This window comes from Lepisosteus platostomus, chromosome 25 (assembly GCF_059453375.1).
Source record: "Lepisosteus platostomus isolate fLepPlt1 chromosome 25, fLepPlt1.hap1, whole genome shotgun sequence".
Classification (NCBI taxonomy): Eukaryota; Metazoa; Chordata; class Actinopteri; order Semionotiformes; family Lepisosteidae; genus Lepisosteus; species Lepisosteus platostomus.
The window spans coordinates 2,687,557-2,707,071 of record NC_142635.1 but is presented as its reverse complement, the minus strand read 5'-3'; the positions used below and the strand labels follow the sequence as shown (position 1 = coordinate 2,707,071).

The 19,515-nt window shown below is 52.0% G+C and overlaps 2 protein-coding genes and 1 long non-coding RNA gene across 6 annotated transcripts in view; 2 read left to right on the top strand and 1 right to left on the bottom strand.

Annotated features, from left to right (window-relative positions):
• Positions 1 to 1,943: 1,943 nt before the first annotated feature.
• On the top strand, positions 1,944 to 4,458 carry LOC148640571 (uncharacterized). Its single transcript, XM_088619563.1, has 2 exons — positions 1,944 to 2,493; positions 3,728 to 4,458. The coding sequence occupies exons 1-2, from the start codon at positions 2,047 to 2,049 to the stop codon at positions 4,238 to 4,240; spliced, it is 960 nt and encodes a 319-aa protein (XP_088475689.1). The 5' UTR covers positions 1,944 to 2,046; the 3' UTR covers positions 4,241 to 4,458.
• Positions 4,459 to 5,423: 965 nt separating this feature from the next.
• LOC148640570 (uncharacterized) lies at positions 5,424 to 11,492 on the top strand. Of its 2 annotated transcripts, XR_015930010.1 has the most exons (5): positions 5,424 to 5,438; positions 6,625 to 6,733; positions 7,951 to 10,828; positions 11,054 to 11,097; positions 11,188 to 11,492. It is a non-coding gene; the product is annotated as an uncharacterized LOC148640570 (long non-coding RNA). The 2 variants fall into 2 exon arrangements; XR_015930009.1 differs by having other exon boundaries at positions 11,054 to 11,269.
• The window catches only part of LOC148640568 (C-type lectin domain family 4 member E-like), a 22,229-nt gene continuing 14,195 nt past the window's right edge, over positions 11,482 to 19,515 (bottom strand). For all 3 annotated transcript variants that reach the window (XM_088619171.1, XM_088619173.1, XM_088619172.1), the window contains 5 exons: positions 18,820 to 18,918; positions 18,538 to 18,663; positions 15,671 to 15,822; positions 15,014 to 15,114; positions 11,482 to 12,320 (listed from right to left, as the gene is read on the bottom strand). In XM_088619171.1, coding sequence (XP_088475297.1) covers positions 12,167 to 12,320; positions 15,014 to 15,114; positions 15,671 to 15,822; positions 18,538 to 18,663; positions 18,820 to 18,918 — 632 coding nt within the window. In that variant the 3' untranslated portion in view covers positions 11,482 to 12,166. The remainder of the gene's footprint in view (positions 12,321 to 15,013; positions 15,115 to 15,670; positions 15,823 to 18,537; positions 18,664 to 18,819; positions 18,919 to 19,515) is intronic.

The window sequence follows — 19,515 nt, the reverse complement described above, 5'->3', positions numbered from 1 at the left end:
TAGAGCACACTGAAGCACACAGGAGCACATTGGAGCACATTGGAGCACACTGGGGCACATTGGAGCACACGGGAGCACATTGGAGCACATTGGAGCACACTAGAGCACACTGAAGCACACGGGAGCTCACGGGAGCACATTGGAGCACATTGGAGCACATTGGAGCACACTGGGGCACATTGGAGCACATTGGGGCACATTGGAGCACATTGGAGCACATTGGGGCACATTGGAGCACATTGGAGCACATTGGAGCGCACTGGGGCACATTGGAGCACATTGGAGCACATTGGAGCACACTGGGGCACATTGGAGCACACTGGGGCACATTGGAGCACACTGGGGCACATTGGAGCACACTGGGGCACATTGGAGCACATTGGAGCACATTGGAGCACACTGGGGCACATTGGAGCACACTGGGGCACATTGGAGCACACTGGAGTACATTGGAGCGCACTGGGGCACATTGGAGCACATTGGAGCACACTGAAGCCCACTGGAGCGCACAGAACATCCCCATAGCACAGCCAGGCCAGAATGCACAGTAACAGTGACAGTGACCAGAAAACAGAGTCCTGCGAGCTTTCTGCACTCACTGGAGACCTGTGATTTTCCTGTGTAAATTATTATACACAGTATAAAAACAGTACAGGAATCCACCCACTTCGAAAGCCCTGAAGAGACTCTGGCCCATTGGATTTCAAAGGGGGCAGATTCAGAGATAAAGCAGACCTGAGCTTAAGCAAACACCAGAGCCCTGAAAGTGCAGGTTCAGCAGCTGGAACGTTATGCAATGAGCAGGTGGTTTATCTCCAGTGTGTCAGTCACCTCTGGAAGGAGGATGGGATCGATATTTGCAAATTTGTATTTTCTGTGTCAGTGTCCCTGTGTCACAGATCACTGTGGAGGTTTTGATAGCAAGCTGTTGGAGATTTTAAGAAGAGATGAGAGAAATCGCTGTGACCCTCCAGCCTGAGAGACACACAGTGAGGGCTCTGCACACAGGTACCCCTGGGGTTCACTCTGTCACAGCCTGAGACACAGTCGGGCTGCAGACAGATAAAGCTTTGTTTTCAGTTCCAGTCTAAATGTGTGAAATGTAACCAAAAGACCTGCCTTTCCCATTTCTACCAGTTTCTGAAAAGCAGGGCCTTGCGCATCACCCACTGGAAGTGCTGGGCAGTCTCTGCTGAAACACAAGAGAAAGAAGCATTGCAAGATAACAAAAAAACAGAATCTGCAATCAGAGACACGGGAAAACAGCAGCTGAGCTTGATTCTAACACTGCTGACAAAAAAACATGCATCACTGTCTAATTAAAACAAATCACCAAGAAATACAGTTACAGAAACGTAGTCCTGTAGTATAGTGCACATTCTGTCATATACCTCTGTAGTGTAGTTCAGATTCTGTTGTATATTTCTCTAGAATAGTACCGACGTCTAGTTTCTGTGATATACTGTACTGTAGTCACGGGTGTGTATTGGTTGTGAAGGCTCAGGACTCATAGCTCAAAAGAGGATGAAGAGGCATCTTTCTTCCTCCTGGGAGGACAATCAGGATCAGGGCCTTGGAAAGTCACTTCGCTGGGAGGGCAGACTGCTGGTCATATTCCCATCACTGTCTGGCCCCATGAAACCACACGGTTACACTGCGTGCCAGTGAGGACAAGTGTGTCTGTATGTGTGTGTCTCTGTGTGTGTGTGTCTCTGTGTGTGTGTGTGTCTGTCTCTGTGTGTGTGTGTGTGTGTGTGTGTGTGTGTGTGTGTGTGTGTTTGCGCACAGAGGAGTGTTTGCCTGACAGCGAGCAAGGAGGAGGAGAGACATCAATATGGACACGTTGACTGTTCGACAGCCGGTCATGCACCCTAAAAAGTCAGAGGAGGAGGAGGGGCAGGGAGAGGGGGAGTGGAGACAGACTGGCTGATGGGCCATCTTGCTATTTATGCTCTGCAGTGAGAGAGAGAGGAGCACAGCAGTCCAGAGCCGCAGCACGTTTTCCCTCAGCCTGTCCCGCTTGGCCAGGTCTTTGTTTCTCCAGACATGGGAGGCAACCAGTGCACAGAGAAGTACGTGGACACCTCAGCGGAAAACCTCTTCAACTGGGTATCGGGTTACTCCGCCCTGCCCGATGTGGGTCTGAGCCAGAACATGCAGGTCTACCTGGGGGTGGGCTCCCACGCTGCCCTGGTGAACCACCACGAGAACATCAAGGCGGCGCTGGAGGGAAACGCGGGGAAGTACGTCTCGACGGCCATCACCACCCTCGGGGGGTTGACCGCCATCCCCCAAGCTGCCGGCTTGGTGGCCCTGTTCCTCTCGATCATCCTGGACGCGGTGACCAGCGCCGGGAAGCAGAGTGTCAACGTCCAGCAGCAGCTGCGGGAGGTCTTCGCCGAGGAGAAGGTGTCCAGGCTGAGCAACCTGGCGGAGAGTTTCTACCGGCAGTTTCTGATGTTCGTTGGCAACCCAGACCACCTACGCCGGCAGGTGAGGAAGAGGTCTTTCTAGAGCCGAGTCCGGCGGTTCTATCCCATCGGCGCAGGTGACGTCTCTGGACCAAATAAATGTCTGTTTTTGGAAGGAGGTGATCAGTGATTACTGTGCAGGTGTCTGTGACAGAGGTGATCAGTGATTACTGTGCAGGTGTCTGTGACAGAGGTGATCAGTGATTACTGTGCAGGTGTCTGTGACAGAGGTGATCGGTGATTACTGTGCAGGTGTCTGTGACAGAGGTGATCAGTGATTACTGTGCAGGTGTCTGTGACAGAAGCTAGCATTGTTTACTGTGCAGGTGTCTGTGACAGAGGTGATCAGTGATTACTGTGTACGTACTGATTACTGTGACGGAGGTGATCGGTGATTACTGTGCAGGTGTCTGTGACAGAAGTTAGCATTGATTACTGTGCAGGTGTCTGTGACAGAGGTGATCAGTGATTACTGTGTACGTATTGATTACTGTGACGGAGGTGATCAGTGATTACTGTGCAGGTATCTGTGACAGAAGTTAGCATTGATTACTGTGCAGGTGTCTGTGACAGAGGTGATCAGTGATTACTGTGTAGGTATTGATTACTGTGACGGAGGTGATCAGTGATTCCTGTGCAGGTATCTGTAAGCTTATTGAACCCTTACACAAATCTGAATTGTAACTGCAGCAGTCACGCCTAAGTCTCACAAAGCAACCTTTCTGTGCATCATTTCTAATATCATGAGCAGAGCTGTGTTTCAGCTTGGTTCAGATTTAAAGTCCCACTATTTATCAGTGAACGATGTGCAGACGCAGGTGAGAATGCTGCTGTTACTGTTACTAAGAAACAATGATGCTCTTGTTTCTTTTCTCCTGTAACCCTACTGTGTTCTCTTCCCTTGTGATGATGTCTATTTGTCATTGTGTTGTGTCTGACTGTGCCGTAAAACAAATTTCCCCTAGGGGTCAATAAAGCTTGAGTTGACTTACTCTAAATAAGAGTTCTCAGTGCTGCACGAGCCCGTCTATTCCATGCTACCAAGTCCTAAATAACGCTACACCTACTGTACGTGTGTGGGAGGAGACCTGAAGCCTAATCCTGTGCAAGAATGAATGGTCATTTCTCTCCACCTTCTACTATGTAACACCTGAAATGAGTAGAGACAGTTTTTCACTGTCTGCCCTCTATCTGTGACTGTACCCTGCATCACTGTGTCTCTTTCTCTGCCCTCCCTCCCCTCTCTGTGTGAACAGGTGCAGAGCTACGAGTCCCAGATCTTCGATCAGCTGGTGACGGTGAAGAACTCCATGGTGCACGACGGCCACGTCAACTCCAGGGCCGTGAAGACCTGGGCCAACGGGGCCGCCCTGCACTCCGGCATGCTCATCCACCTGGCGCGCTTTGATGATGCGTACCGCAGCGCCGCCCTCACCACCTTGCAGAGCTACCAGAGGGACCTGGACGCCATCCTGCACGCGTACTCCAGGAAGAAGCGCGAAACCATCGTGCTGGACTGTGACCTCGTACTCGGAGCCATGGAGGGGGCAGGGTCCTATTGCTTATATAGGTTTCGGGACAAGGAGTCTGGAAAGACTGCCCCCATGGCCCCCGTCGGCGGACAATGCCAGGAGGAGGTCCTGAACCGCCACATTAATATCATGATGGAGAGACACAATGATATCAAGAGGATGAAAGAGTTCTTCATCAACACCGAACGAAATGTGGACGCTCTGATCAGAGAAGGAGAGATCTTCTATCTGCAGTGATGTCCCCTCCCCAGTTCGGTCTGTATCTCCCTGGGATTGTCCAGCGGTTCCCAGTTACTGGAATGCGTTTCCTTCCCAGCTGACAGTAATCATTACAGTTCAGAAATCTGTGATAATCATATATATATTACGTCGCATATAAGTATACATATGAATTTCCATGTTACAGGAAATGTAAAGCTTCATAATCTGCCACCAATAAATTCATGCCTGCTGAAGTGTGTGCGTCAGTGTCTCTGTTCTCCGTATGTTTGATCTTATCAGAGAGTGAACCTGCCCCAAGCAGATCGCGTCATTCCAAAGTCCTTCTGGCCTCAGGGCAAAGGGACGCCTGTTGATCTCTTCCCACTGGGGCAGTACAGAGCAGTAGACAGGGCGTGGGGTGGCATAGCTATGATAGATTCACAGCTGGCGTTTCCCTGACCACTTTAGACCATCACACGAGTCTCAGTGGTTACTCCAGGGAAATGGTTCTTGGACTCAGAGTTAGGTTGAGGGCCAGAGTCAGAGTCTTGGTTAGCGTTGGGGCTACAGCACCCTTGTCCAAGAACTCAGGGCAGCTTGGAACCAACCTCAATGGCGGAGACAGAGGAGACACTGAAGTACTGCTCTCTCTTCGGAGCCCTTTGACATAATATCGTCGAGGCAGATCAGCCGACTGTGAGTCCTGCTGCCCTCTGCAAAGTACCTTTCAACACTTCATCCATAACCTTCATCAGCCTGAATCTGGGAGGTGAAGAACTCGACTCCATAAAAGGTTTGCCATCCACCCATCACTAGTGATCGTCGGACTCTGACTTCCCGGCACTTCCCAAAACCGAGGGGCCGATCACTCGGGCGGATCATGATCTCTTTGTCTTCTGGTGATGATTTTGCACTCTCTAAAATGTTAGTCAATTCGCAGAAACAGAGACAGGGTACAGCTGCAGCCTAAACCCTTCCTTCCTTGTCGGTACTAGTCCGTGGCCTTCCTGTGCTCCTGGAAAGTCTCCCTGCTCTGTTGATTTCAGATTACAGGCGGATGAGTCACTCTTTCTCTCTCTGCAGAGGAGCAGAGATGAACGGGGAGCAGAAGAGAAAGGAAGGGACTGAGAGACGGGGAACATGGCTGAAGATGTCATCTACACTAGCAAAGGACTTTCCACAGTCCCAGGATGGAAAGAGAGCCCACGTCCAGCAAAGCCAGGACAACCTCACAGTGCGTAAAGCCAATGTACTGTCTATCTGCTGCACTGTAACACTGTGATGCTGTCTGTCTGCTACACTGTAACACTGTGATACTGTCTGTCTGCTGCACTGGAACACTGTGATACTGTCTGTCTGCTGCACTGGAACACTGTGATACTGTCTGCTGCACTGGAACACTGTGATACTGTCTGTCTGCTACACTGTAACACTTCGATACTGTATGTCTGCTGCACTGTAACACTGTGATACTGTCTGTCTGCTGCACTGTAACACTGTGATACTGTCTGTCTGCTGCACTGTACACTGTGATACTGTCTGTCTCTCCCAGGGTCAGGACAGTGAGATCTCCACACTCCCAGGGTCAGGACAGTGATGTCCACACTCCCAGGGTCAGGACAGTGAGATCTCCACACTCCCAGGGTCAGGACAGTGATGTCCACACTCCCAGGGTCAGGACAGTGAGATCCCCACACTCCCAGGGTCAGGACAGTGAGATCTCCACACTCCCAGGGTCAGGACAGTGAGATCCCCACACTCCCAGGATCAGGACAGTGATCTCCACACTCCCAGGGTCAGGACAGTGAGATCTCCACACTCCCAGGGTCAGGACAGTGAGATCCCCACACTCCCAGGGTCAGGACAGTGATGTCCACACTCCCAGGGTCAGGACAGTGAGATCTCCACACTCCCAGGGTCAGGACAGTGATCTCCACACTCCCAGGGTCAGGACAGTGAGATCTCCACACTCCCAGGGTCAGGACAGTGATCTCCACACTCCCAGGGTCAGGACAGTGAGATCTCCACACTCCCAGGGTCAGGACAGTGATGTCCACACTCCCAGGGTCAGGACAGTGAGATCTCCACACTCCCAGGGTCAGGACAGTGAGATCTCCACACTCCCAGGGTCAGGACAGTGAGATCTCCACACTCCCAGGGTCAGGACAGTGAGATCGCCACACTCCCAGAGTCAGGACAGTGAGATCTCCACACTCCCAGGGTCAGGACAGTGATGTCCACACTCCCAGGGTCAGGACAGTGAGATCTCCACACTCCCAGGGTCAGGACAGTGAGATCCCCACACTCTCAGGGTCAGGACAGTGAGATCTCCACACTCCCAGATGAAGGGTGACCTAGGGTCCAGCTGGACTGACTAGTGGGTTCCAGGGTGAGCTGACCTGCTCTGTCTCTCTCTGCAGGAGGTCCTGGGGGGTCTTGTTAATCCTGTTAGTTACTGGATCGGCCTGAGTCGGGAGAAGACTCATCCAGTTGGAAATGGGTTGATGGAGGAACTCTGAGCAGGGAAGTGTAAGTGTGCTGCAAGGTCAGATAGTCCTGCCAGCTGTCCAGTCTTTGCCATTGAAGATGGAAATCAACTCCAGATGTCTTGGATGTGGACTTTCTGGCCCAGTGTCTGTTGATTCTCAGGGCATCCAATGGGTTGATCTTGTCAGGGCTGTTGTAGGCCTGCAAATACTCAAACCAAGTCCCCTACGTGTCTATTTTGTTCAAGACAAAATAGTTCCTCCAGCCTGTCAGTGTGGGACACTCCCTTCAGACTAAAGAGACTCAGTTCCTCCAGCCTGTCAGTGTGGGACAGTCCCTTCAGACTGAAGAGACTCAGTTCCTCCAGCCTGTCAGTGTGGGATACTCCCTTCAGACTAAAGAGACTCTTCCTCCAGCCTGTCAGTGTGGGACACTGCCTTCAGACTGAAGAGACTCAGTTCCTCCAGCCTGTCTGTGTGGGACACTCCCTTCAGCCTGTCAGTGTGGGACACTCCCTTCAGACTAAAGAGACTTAGTACCTTAGACTTAGTGTGGCAAGATACCATCACAAGACCTATTTATTGCAAGAAAAATAAAACACATACTTACCTCTATTTCCCAGCAGATCATTGGCAGTGGTTATACAAGGGCTTGGAAACAGCTGTAGACACTCTTTTGTTGGTGTTTCAAACCATGTTTGAGAGTTATCTTCACACACCCCAGCTTCACACACCAAAACCACATTCAAGTTCTAATTGTAACAAGAGTTTATTGGGACTCTGGTTCAATCTTGAATGGAAGCTGGTGGTCTGTCCGCACAGTGCCCTCTTGTGTCTGGGAGACTTACTTCATCCCTTTATCACAACAGACTGAAGACACTTATCTTCCATTACTTAGTTCTCCTACAATATTATATATTTTAAGAAACTGAAAATATAAGAAGCTAGCACTTCATTTTTGGAAAAACCAGATGTTCTTAATGTTTTTTGTCTTGGTTTTGAGGTATGATATTCTAGTCACTTCATTTTGGCTTTACTCCAGCTTATTACACCATTATTTGGAGTTCAGTCCTGGCCATTTCTGTGAATGGTTGATCTATTAGAATCTCATCGAATCACTGCATAAACAGGTGTCTAATAACATGATGGTTCTTAGTATTTTGTCAGTGAGCTGCAGAGGGAGTGGCGGCCTCAAGGTGGCGCTGTAGGCACTGTGTGATCGGAATGACTCGGTAACTCTGCTCATCTCCTCTCTCGTAGGGGCACAATTATCAACAACTTTCTGAGAGGGAATTGTCCCGAGGGATACTGGGATGAGTCTGACCTCCTTTTCCATCCTGCGGACTGCAACGAGGAACACGTGGATCTGTGAGAGGGGGAGGCTCACTGTAGTGATCATATAACGACCCCCCCCCAGTAGTGTGAGATCCAGAGAAAAAAAGAGTGACTGTGAGTGTCCAAGAGTGACTACTAGTGTGAGACTGTGTCCTCTGCTCCTGAGGTTTCACCCTGCTGGACGCAGAAGAGTGAGCAAACACTGACCCCAGGACAGCTCCCCAAGAGCTCTGGGACTCCAACAGCCCCCGCTGAGAAACGGATCCAACGACTTCAGGAACTATCCTCCCCTCTCAGCTCAGACCACTCCAGCAACAAACCCATGCAAACTCCTGGGCTCTCGTACAATCAGACGTCGTGCGTGGGCCTGCCCAGGCCATAAGAACTATGCAGCATAACTTTCCTCATGTGCTGAATGGCTTCTGTGAGAGTTCACATTCATGCGGAATAGGCAGGCAACGACCTCAGATTTGAGTTTTCAAATGTTCATTTTATAGTCATTTCCTGTTTCAACAAACCTCGGGCTCCTTCGTTGCGTGCTTGCAAAAACTCATAACGCCTTTTGGTGTTGCTTTAACAAAACGGCTGAAGCGGCGTTTCTGCGGTCATTGAAGTGCTGAAGCCCCATTCGTTTCAACCCTCCTTCGCTGTGCTTTCGAACCAGTGAAAAGAACGCGGCCCTTCTGGCTGGGTGAGTACTGCCCTCTAGTGGGCGGGTTCTGGTAGTGCGTCACATTTCCGCTTGTATTTAAAGCATCAAGCAAGAAGGCTGGTCTCGTCCACATCAGTCGATGACTCTTAAACCCAGGCAGCACAGTGGCGCAGGGGCGAGCATGGCTGTGTTGTGTGCAGTGGGGCCCCCTGAGCTCAATTCTGGCTCAGGGGGGGGGGTGCTGTCTGTGTGGAGCTTGCATGTTCTCCCCCATCTTGTTCTGTGTGTGCGCCCTGTGATGGGCAGCTGTCCTGCCCAGGGTGGACCCTGCCTTGTGCCCCTTGCTTGCTGGGACAGACTCCAGCTCCCCTGTGACCCTGAAGTTAGAGGACAGATGGACTCAGACCCCCCCCAACTTGCTTAAATGTCTGAGTACTTTTCCAATAGCAAGGAGTATGACGGGTGAACCACAATTAAGCAATTGACTCATTACACCCGGCTCTGTAATGCACAGCTCAGATCTGAACAAAAACCGAAAGATTCGGGGCCCGCCAGGACCTGGGTCTGACAGCGCCATACTGGGTCCAAGTCCTTTTCGGACCTCTGTCTGTGAACAGCACCTCTCATAATTCCCAGACTGACAGACACCTCTAGCGCCCCCTGCAGGAGACCCAGGGAGAGAAGGACATGGACTCAGCTGGGGAGTAAAGAAGAATGCAATGCACACGGCTGCCTTTTACTGATGAATTTATTGATCTGTAAATGTCAATACATAATAAAGAGTAAATCACCCCGATAAGATACTCATTTGAAAGAAAACGCTCTAAACTGATTATGCCACTGTGAATCTGCAAAGTGTGTTTTTATTAGTTCGGTTAATATGCTGCGATAACATCCTTAGAATATGAACGGTTTCCCTTTTTGCTCATGGCTTGCCTCTGCAATCGTCACAGGTTTAAAACTACAACTCCCATGGTGTGTCTGGAAGTGGACCTTTAAGGACTACAAAGCAAGGCCTCATGGGATATGCAACAGCGCAAATCTCATTTCCCTTTTTAGATCAGGTCTGGGAGATAAGTGCAGAGACGTGCAGACTATATTTCCCACAGTGCACGTGACGCAAATGTCAATTTAATGAAGACGGTCATTTATTATGACAAACATAGCAAAGATGCTAATTTGAAAAAAAACAGTCACTCTGACATAGTGGTTAAATTTTCGCAGAAACACTATAAAAAATTCAATGCCTCTTGTTTCATATTCAATGATCATTCTCTTTCAATAAAAAACAACAATACCCATAGTGCACTTCATCCTTCAAGGCAAACCTGTGAAAGGCCCCATGGGAAATTAAGTCCTTCAATTTTCTTACACTGAAGTTTAGTAAAAGTGTAAACACCTATTATCAAATCACAAAATGTTAAGATCATAACCCAGTACATTAAGCATTTTCTTAAAAAATCAGTTTTGTAATGGCAGTGAGCAGACAAAGATCTATTGTTTGTATTACTGTGTAAGTGCTGAGATTTGATCATTGTTGATAAGTGCTGAGATTTGAGCAGTATAGAGTGAAACTGTATTCATTAGGATTTCATTACTGTAGGCGGTAAGTTCTCTTCTTGCTTTCAAGGCACTTTAATGCAAAACAAAAACTACAACTTCCAAAATGCATTAGTATTCCTCACTCATCGGCTTCTATGGAGCTGGGAGTGCAAGGCCCCATGGGAAATGAAGTCTGTGTTCCTCCATCGAGATACCACAGCTCCTAAGGTGCTTGGGGACAAGGTGAATCCCAACTGGCCATAGGATGGCGAGGACACAGGCTCATGGGAGATGTAGTCTCTGCTTGCACCTTCTAACACCACGCCACCAGAACAGAGATGCAAAGCCAGACTGACAAATGTAGAAAGAGAGAGAAAAGCAGATGAAGAGACCAAAGCACAGAACAGAAGCAGACACAGGGGAGACAAGGAGATTGACAAGGAACACACAAGGAGAAAGACTGACCACAGTTCACCCAGCTGAGGACTCTCATCTTTCTCCCCTTCCCCAGTTCAGATAGGCTTCCACTCATTATCCAGACTCTTCTGTTCTACAATCCTTCCAGGTAACTACTAGGAGCACCTCAATCTGCTGTCCTTCAGGAGTAACGTCACTCACAAGGAGGGGCACGATCTGCTGTCCTTCAGGAGTAACATCACTCACAAGGAGGGGCACGATCTGCTGTCCTTCAGGAGTAACGTCACTCACAAGGAGGGGCACGATCTGCTGTCCTTCAGGAGTAAGATCACTCACAAGGAGGGGCACGATCTGCTGTCCTTCAGGAGTAAGATCACTCACAAGGAGGGGCACGATCTGCTGTCCTTCAGGAGTAAGATCACTCACAAGGAGGGGCACGATCTGCTGTCCTTCAGAGTAACGTCACTCACAAGGAGGGGCACGATCTCCTGTCCTTCAGGAGTAAGATCACTCACAAGGAGGGGCACGATCTCCTGTCCTTCAGGAGTAAGATCACTCACAAGGAGGGGCACGATCTGCTGTCCTTCAGAGTAACGTCACTCACAAGGAGGGGCACGATCTGCTGTCCTTCAGGAGTAAGATCACTCACAAGGAGGGGCACGATCTGCTGTCCTTCAGAGTAACGTCACTCACAAGGAGGGGCACGATCTGCTGTCCTTCAGGAGTAACGTCACTCACAAGGAGGGGCACGATCTGCTGTCCTTCAGAGTAACGTCACTCACAAGGAGGGGCACGATCTGCTGTCCTTCAGGAGTAACGTCACTCACAAGGAGGGGCACGATCTGCTGTCCTTCAGGAGTAACGTCACTCACAAGGAGGGGCAAGATCTGCTGTCCTTCAGCTGTGGGAATTTGTACTGGCAAAATCATTTTCAGAAATAGAAACTCACATTCTTTATATACCCCCGAGTTCTGGATTGGGGATTCTTCAACAAGCTGGATCCCCTCTACACCCTCAAAATGAGCCCAGGGGAGACAGTGACCACGCCCACACCTGCTCTGTCCTCATTCGCCTCTTGTTCATCTGTACCTCCACCTATGAGTACAGGATGGTTGAGGAAACGTTCCCCAGCTCTGCTCGGTCAAATGTGTACAGACAGGTCAGTTGTCTAGTTGGCCGAGGACAGTCTGAAACAGAGGCAGCCAGTCAGAACTGCTAACACAGAACAGCAGATGCCACATGACCAGACAGACATTGACTACACAGCCATTTAGACACGTAGAGACGGGGCAGGACACTGTCCACCACAGGATCACGGGGAAAACAAAGCAGTCAGACAGCAGGACAAGCAGAGGAGCTCCACCAGGGACACAACACTGGACAGGCGGACAGAGGGCGAGAAAGGGGCACATCGGGCAGAGGGCAGGTGCTTCCCACCTGAGGGACAGACGCTTGGACACACACAGACAGGAGCTGGAGAGAGTCAGAGGAGCAGTTTGCCAGCCTGCCCTCGCGCCAGCGCGCCCTCCCCTAGTTGCTGGGCAGGCGGGGGGTGTGCCGACACACCCGGAAGGCGTTGAACTCGCAGTTGGCGGTGTTCCAGTTGTGCCTGTTGTCATCCCGGCCCTTCAGGGCCACGCAGCTCTCTCTGGAAGCACCGGGGGTCTCTGGGGTGACCCAGTACCTGCAGGCGCCCAGAGAGAGAGAGAGAGAGAGAGAGAGAGAGAGAGAGAGAGAGAGAGAGAGAGAGAGAGAGAGAGAGAGAGAGAGAGAGAGAGAGAGAGAGAGAGAGAGAGAGAGAGGGCACACCATGAGAGAGGGCACACCATGAGAGAGGGCACACCATGAGAGAGGGCACACCAGCCTTAAACAGGCCAACCCATTCATACCAACATGACTGAGCAGAGGCGCTCTTCGGACTGACTGCAGTCCTCGCCTTGTTGTGGGAAACTCTTCAACAGAGGAAGAGGAGGCAGAGGAATCATGTGCAGATTCATTCTATACAGTACAGACACCTGGGATATAGAAGACAGTCCTGTGCAGATTCAGTCTGGATTGAGCTCAATCCACACAGTAACAGCACTGGGACTGTCCTGCAGGACCAACACACTGCTGGGGTTTCCCAGCTCTTATATACAGTAGAGATGCATGTGATGGAGGAGACAGTCCTGTTCTTGATGTCTTGATGCACACAGCAACACAGAGCTGGGCTGAGCTTGAGGCAGACTGATGAATGACAGAGAGCTGCATAGCTGAGTTTAAATATTCCAGGGATTATTTCTCAACACTGAAAACCTCTGCTCTCCTGCATGTGTTGATCTAAGTGTTGATCGCTTCAGTCTTTTACAGGGGAGCCCACGGAAACTGGACCCATAGCTCATTTGGATGCGTCAACACCAGTGAAACCCTGGAGTTCTGCTTTGTTGAGAGCTTACACATACAAAGAGTTTCCCTGCTGGAAAACCATTCGCTCCACAGTTGAGAAAATGTGTGAAATGGGAGATGTGTTTTGTCAGAGCGCCGAACGTGTCCCACAGTGAGAACTGAATAATAACAATCCTTACACTTACAGTATATAGCGCTTTTCTGGACACCCCACTCAGAGCTCTTTACAGGTCATGGGCATCCCCTCCACCCCCACCAGTGTGCAGCCCCACCTGGATGAGGCACCAGTCCGCTCCCCACACACCAGCTCTCAGTGGGGAGGAGAGCAGATGTTTTGCACTTCAGTGTAAGTGAATGCATTTGTGGTTGTCTTTAACAACCTTTGGTTTATTACACAAATCAGTCTGTGGGGTGCGATTAGGATATCCAGCACATATCCTGATCTATAGCTTCGCTGTTTGTTTACCTTTCTTTATGGCTTCCCCACTTTGTCAAGACATCTAGAGGCTGTTAACCACCATATAAACACTTCAGTCCTGCTCTTAAGCGGCTTCTTCAAAACCATTTCCCCAATTCGGATTTATTATTTTATTATTTTACTACCTGAATGCAACACCCTGCCCTTGTCTGCTTTTGTCCTCATCTGCGTGGTGTTTGCGCAGCTCTAAACCCTTTCCAGTGTCATTTGCTGCCTCTGCAGTGTTTGCAGATCCTCCCAATTTGCCTTCACCAGCAGCTAGATCCCCCTGCAGCTCACTGCTGGCAGCCCACTGCAGCTCTGAAGCTCAGCAGGTGGGAGCCTGGCCAGTCCCTGGAGGGGAGACTCCTGGGAAAGCCGAGGTTGCTGCTGGAAGAGGTGTGAGTAGGACCAGTAGGGGGCGCTATCACCCTGCAGTCTGTGTGGATCCTAATGCCCCAGTATATTGACGGGACACAAAACTGTAAAAAGGGCACTGCCCTTCGGATGAGATGTAAAACCGAGGTCCAGACACTATGTGTTTATAGCTGCTGGACAACATGGTGACGATCTCCAGCCAACGCCTCTGTCCATGGTGCTGAAAAGTAACTATTACTGCATATTTATCCCTGTCAAAGACGTCCACGCACTGCCTCTGTCCATGGTGCTGAACAGTTACTATTACTGTATCATTATCATTGTCCATTATGTCCATCCACAGACTCCGTGGTGCTGAACAGTCCACTACACTGAGGGCCAGTAAAAAGTAGGCACTCCTTTATCATTAAGTTACTAGTGATCCCAAGAATCCATCCATCTTGAAAGCCACAGGAAAGCCAGAGCCTATCCAAGCCAGCAGTGGATGCAAAACACAGGGACACCCTGGACAGGGCAGACACACAGACACACACCCAGGGCTTGATCTTCCCAGCAATACATTTCCCTACTTGGACAGACTGTGGGAAGAAACTGGAGCCTCTGAAGGACACGCAAACAGGGGGAGACAATACAAACTCCACACAGACAGCACCGCAGGTCTGGCATTGAACCCAGGGCCCCAGCTCTGCCAGTATGCCACGCACACCAAGAAACACTGATCAAGTCCAGCTTGCTGGGAGAGGTTGTGGCTCGCCCCTGCAGCCCTGAAGTGGATGATGAAGCTTAGAAAGTGGATGGAAGGAAAATCTGTTGCCCTTCACCCAGGTCCGGTGGACACAAATCCTTCCGCTTCTGTCCAAGGAACTGAACAATAACCCTTTCATCTGGTGGACTGACCGCACAGAAGATGTCCACAATGGCTCAGCCCAGGAGCTGAAGAGCAATCCCTCTCTAACTCACCAGCTGTACAGAACCTCACATCCACTGTCCACTGTCTACTGTCCACTGTCCAACTATATGTTGTCTGAAACACACCGACTGAAGACCACTACACTGCCATTGTCCATCTTCTGTCCATTCATGATGGAGTTTAATGATAGAGATGGAATCTGGCTGCACTGTCACGTTGACCCTGGTGTGAGGCGGGAGTGTCCTACCCCACTGTCAGTTTGTCTCCGTTGATCCAGGCCCAGGTCCCTGAGCTGTCGCGTTGCAGTCCGATCCAATAGAACAGAGTCCCCTTCTTTGTCACAAAGTCCTGCACTCACGGAGAGGAGGAGACAGAGGAGAGACCCGGTGAAAAGCAAGAGATAACAGGAGCTCCTGTGTTTCTGGGCGTGTCCTATGTGTGTGTGTCCTGCGTGTGTCCTGTTGAGTGTGTCCTGTCCTGCATGCGTGTCCTGTTGTGCTCTCATGCGTGTCCTGCATCCCATGTGTGTGTCCTGTCCATGTGTCCTGAGTGCGTCTTGTCCATGTGCCCTGTGTCCTGAGTGCGTGTCTTGTCCACATGTCCTGTTGTGTGTGTCCCGTGTGCATGTCCTGTGCACGTGTCCTCTTATGCTTGTCGTGTGTCCTGTGTCCCCTGTGTGTGTCCTGTTATGCGTGTCCCGCGCACTCGCAGCAAGCTGACCCCCATGTCCTGTGTGCATGTCCTGTTTCCCCGTGTGCGTGTCCTGTTATGCGTGTCCTGTGTCCCATGTGTGTGTCCTGTGCCCGTGTCCTGTTGTGCGTGTCCCATGCCCTGTGTCCCGTGTGCATGTAACGTGTCCTGTGTCCCACGCACGCGCAGCGAGCTGACCCCCGTGTCCACTCACCTGCACCTTCTCGCTGGCGATGACGAGCAGCTCGGCCTTCTGGCGGCTGCAGTCCTCCACGCTCTCCTGCCAGGTCAGCCGGTCCCTGGAGAAGAAGTAGCAGGAGCCGTCGAAGAACAGCCAGCCCTTCCTGCACAGATGGCACAGGCCCCCTGCAGCGACAGGTCAGCGCGCCGTTGGAGCCCGGACAGCCTGGACAGCCCACCTACCAGACCGGCTGGGAGGGCCGAGAGATGGCCAGTGTCCAGAGGCTGTGAGTGTATCAGCTGGCCAGTGTATCAGCTGGCCAGTGTCCAGAGGCTGTGAGTGTATCAGCTGGCCAGTGTATCAGCTGGCCAGTGTCCAGAGGGTGTGAGTATCAGCTGGCCAGTGTCCAGAGGCTGTGAGTATCAGCTGGCCAGTGTATCAGCTGGCCAGTGTCCAGAGGGTGTCAGTGTATCAGCTGGCCAGTGTATCAGCTGGCCAGTGTCCAGAGGGTGTCAGTGTATCAGCTGGCCAGTGTATCAGCTGGCCAGTGTCCAGAGGGTGTCAGGGTATCAGCTGGCCAGTGTCCAGAGGGTGTCAGGGTATCAGCTGGCCAGTGTCCAGAGGGTGTGAGTGTATCAGTGAGCCAGTGTCCAGAGGGTGTCAGTGTATCAGTGAGCCAGTGTCCAGAGGGTGTCGGTGTATCAGTGAGCCAGTGTATCAGCTGGCCAGTGTCCAGAGGGTGTCAGTGTATCAGCTGGCCAGTGTCCAGAGGGTGTCAGTGTATCAGCTGGCCAGTGTCCAGAGGGTGTCGGTGTATCAGTGAGCCAGTGTCCAGAGGGTGTCAGTGTATCAGCTGGCCAGTGTCCAGAGGGTGTCAGTGTATCAGCTGGCCAGTGTCCAGAGGGTGTCAGTGTATCAGCTGGCCAGTGTATCAGTGGGCCAGTGTCCAGAGGGTGTCAGTGTATCAGTGGGCCAGTGTCCAGAGGGTGTCAGTGTATCAGTGGGCCAGTGTCCAGAGGGTGTCAGGGTATCAGCTGGCCAGTGTCCAGAGGGTGTCAGTGTATCAGTGGGCCAGTGTCCAGAGGGTGTCAGTGTATCAGCTGGCCAGTGTCCAGAGGGTGTCAGTGTATCAGTGGGCCAGTGTCCAGAGGGTGTCAGTGTATCAGTGAGCCAGTGTCCAGAGGGTGTCAGTGTATCAGTGGGCCAGTGTCCAGAGGGTGTCGGTGTATCAGCTGGCCAGTGTATCAGCTGGCCAGTGTCCAGAGGGTGTCAGGGTATCAGCTGGCCAGTGTATCAGCTGGCCAGTGTCCAGAGGCTGTGAGTATCAGCTGGCCAGTGTCCAGAGGTTGTGAGTATCAGCTGGCCAGTGTCCAGAGGGTGTCAGGGTATCAGCTGGCCAGTGTCCAGAGGGTGTCAGGGTATCAGTGGGCCAGTGTCCAGAGGCTGTGAGTATCAGCTGGCCAGTGTATCAGCTGGCCAGTGTCCAGAGGGTGTGAGTATCAGCTGGCCAGTGTCCAGAGGGTGTCAGTGTATCAGCTGGCCAGTGTATCAGCTGGCCAGTGTCCAGAGGGTGTCAGTGTATCAGTGGGCCAGTGTCCAGAGGCTGTGAGTATCAGCTGGCCAGTGTATCAGCTGGCCAGTGTCCAGAGGTTGTGAGTATCAGCTGGCCAGTGTCCAGAGGGTGTGAGTATCAGCTGGCCAGTGTATCAGCTGGCCAGTGTCCAGAGGGTGTCAGTGTATCAGCTGGCCAGTGTCCAGAGTGTATCAGCTGGCCAGTGTCCAGAGGGTGTCGGTGTATCAGCTGGCCAGTGTATCAGCTGGCCAGTGTCCAGAGGGTGTCAGAGTATCAGTGGGCCAGTGTCCAGAGGCTGTGAGTATCAGCTGGCCAGTGTATCAGCTGGCCAGTGTCCAGAGGGTGTCAGTGTATCAGCTGGCCAGTGTCCAGAGGGTGTGAGTATCAGCTGACCAGTGTATCAGTGAGCCAGTGTCCAGAGGGTGTCAGTGTATCAGCTGGCCAGTGTCCAGAGGCTGTCAGTGTATCAGCTGGCCAGTGTCCAGAGGCTGTGAGTATCAGCTGACCAGTGTATCAGTGAGCCAGTGTCCAGAGGGTGTCAGTGTATCAGCTGGCCAGTGTCCAGAGTGTATCAGCTGGCCAGTGTCCAGAGGGTGTCGGTGTATCAGCTGGCCAGTGTATCAGCTGGCCAGTGTCCAGAGGGTGTCAGTGTATCAGTTGGCCAGTGTCCAGAGGGTGTCAGTGTATCAGTGAGCCAGTGTCCAGAGGGTGTCAGTGTATCAGCTGGCCAGTGTATCAGTGAGCCAGTGTCCAGAGGGTGTCAGTGTATCAGTGAGCCAGTGTCCAGAGGCTGTCAGTGTATCAGCTGGCCAGTGTCCAGAGGCTGTGAGTATCAGCTGACCAGTGTATCAGTGAGCCAGTGTCCAGAGGGTGTCAGTGTATCAGCTGGCCAGTGTCCAGAGTGTATCAGCTGGCCAGTGTCCAGAGGGTGTCGGTGTATCAGCTGGCCAGTGTATCAGCTGGCCAGTGTCCAGAGGGTGTCAGTGTATCAGTGAGCCAGTGTCCAGAGGGTGTCAGTGTATCAGCTGGCCAGTGTATCAGTGAGCCAGTGTCCAGAGGGTGTCAGTGTATCAGTGAGCCAGTGTCCAGAGGCTGTCAGTGTATCAGCTGGCCAGTGTCCAGAGGCTGTGAGTATCAGCTGACCAGTGTATCAGTGAGCCAGTGTCCAGAGGGTGTCAGTGTATCAGCTGGCCAGTGTCCAGAGTGTATCAGCTGGCCAGTGTCCAGAGGGTGTCGGTGTATCAGCTGGCCAGTGTATCAGCTGGCCAGTGTCCAGAGGGTGTCAGTGTATCAGCTGGCCAGTGTCCAGAGGGTGTCAGTGTATTACCTTGGCAATCCATAACTGATCCATCGCCTGGCTGGTCGATTTCAGATTTCTTGTTGCTCGAGCGCTGAGTCATCAAGGTGATGTCAGTCTGAGCCTCGGGGGAGGCACAGGGCTCTGGGTGCAGAGCTAATAGAGAAGAAGAGGAATGAGGACAACCCTGCAACTATCAATACAGACGATCAGTTCTGTACTGTACCCAGCCCTGTGTGTATCAATACAGACGATCAGTTCTGTATACCCAGTGCTGAGCGTATCAATGCAGGCGATCAGGTCCGCACTCACCCTTCACACACAGCCCGGCCACGGCGATGAGCAGCAGCAGGCAGAGCACGCCCAGCCCCAGGGAGACTCTCCGGAACAGCGTCACCTTCTTCTCCAGCTCTGGGGGGGCAGAGAGAGGGTGAGCACGGGCACGGGGGGGGGCTTGTTCCACAGACAAACAAGTGCGATACAAGTCTGCCCCCCCTCGCCCGCCAGGGGGACACAGGGGGCAGGGACACCCGCGGTATTATTTGTGCTGCTGTTCTCCTCCGCTGCAGGGACACGTCTGACACCGTGGGCGAGCGGTTCCCACGCCGCACGCGACCCCGGAAGACGCTGCAGTCTTCGCGCTTTCCGGCCCGTGTCGAGAACTGCTTCAATAAGAGTTCCTGCTCATCCGTTCGTGTTGCTGAAATGTTTGCTTGACACAAACCACCGCCGCAGAGATCGAAGGGGACAGGTGCTGCACTTTGGCTTGTCCGGACACCGCCGTTCCGATGAGCTCTTGCACAACCAGGCGTGAAACACGCGTGTAAAGGCCTCTCGGTTTCTCTCCCGCGACCCCCCCTGCCCCGAGCCGAAATCTCGCGCAACGGTCACTGAGCGACCTGCCGCGACAGCGACCTTCTCCACGCAGACCGCGCCTTAGAAAGGAGTCCCCATTACCTGTAAAGCGCTTTGAGTGGAGTGTCCAGAAAAGCGCTATATAAGTGTAAG

What these genes read in the sequence shown, in the direction of transcription:
- LOC148640571 (XM_088619563.1), top strand. Translation starts at nt 2,047, where the DNA reads ATGGGAGGCAACCAGTGCACAGAGAAGTACGTGGACACCTCAGCGGAA. An exon ending in CAGACCACCTACGCCGGCAG is followed by an intron (nt 2,494 to 3,727) that starts GTGAGGAAGAGG and finishes CTGTGTGAACAG; the next exon opens with GTGCAGAGCTACGAGTCCCA.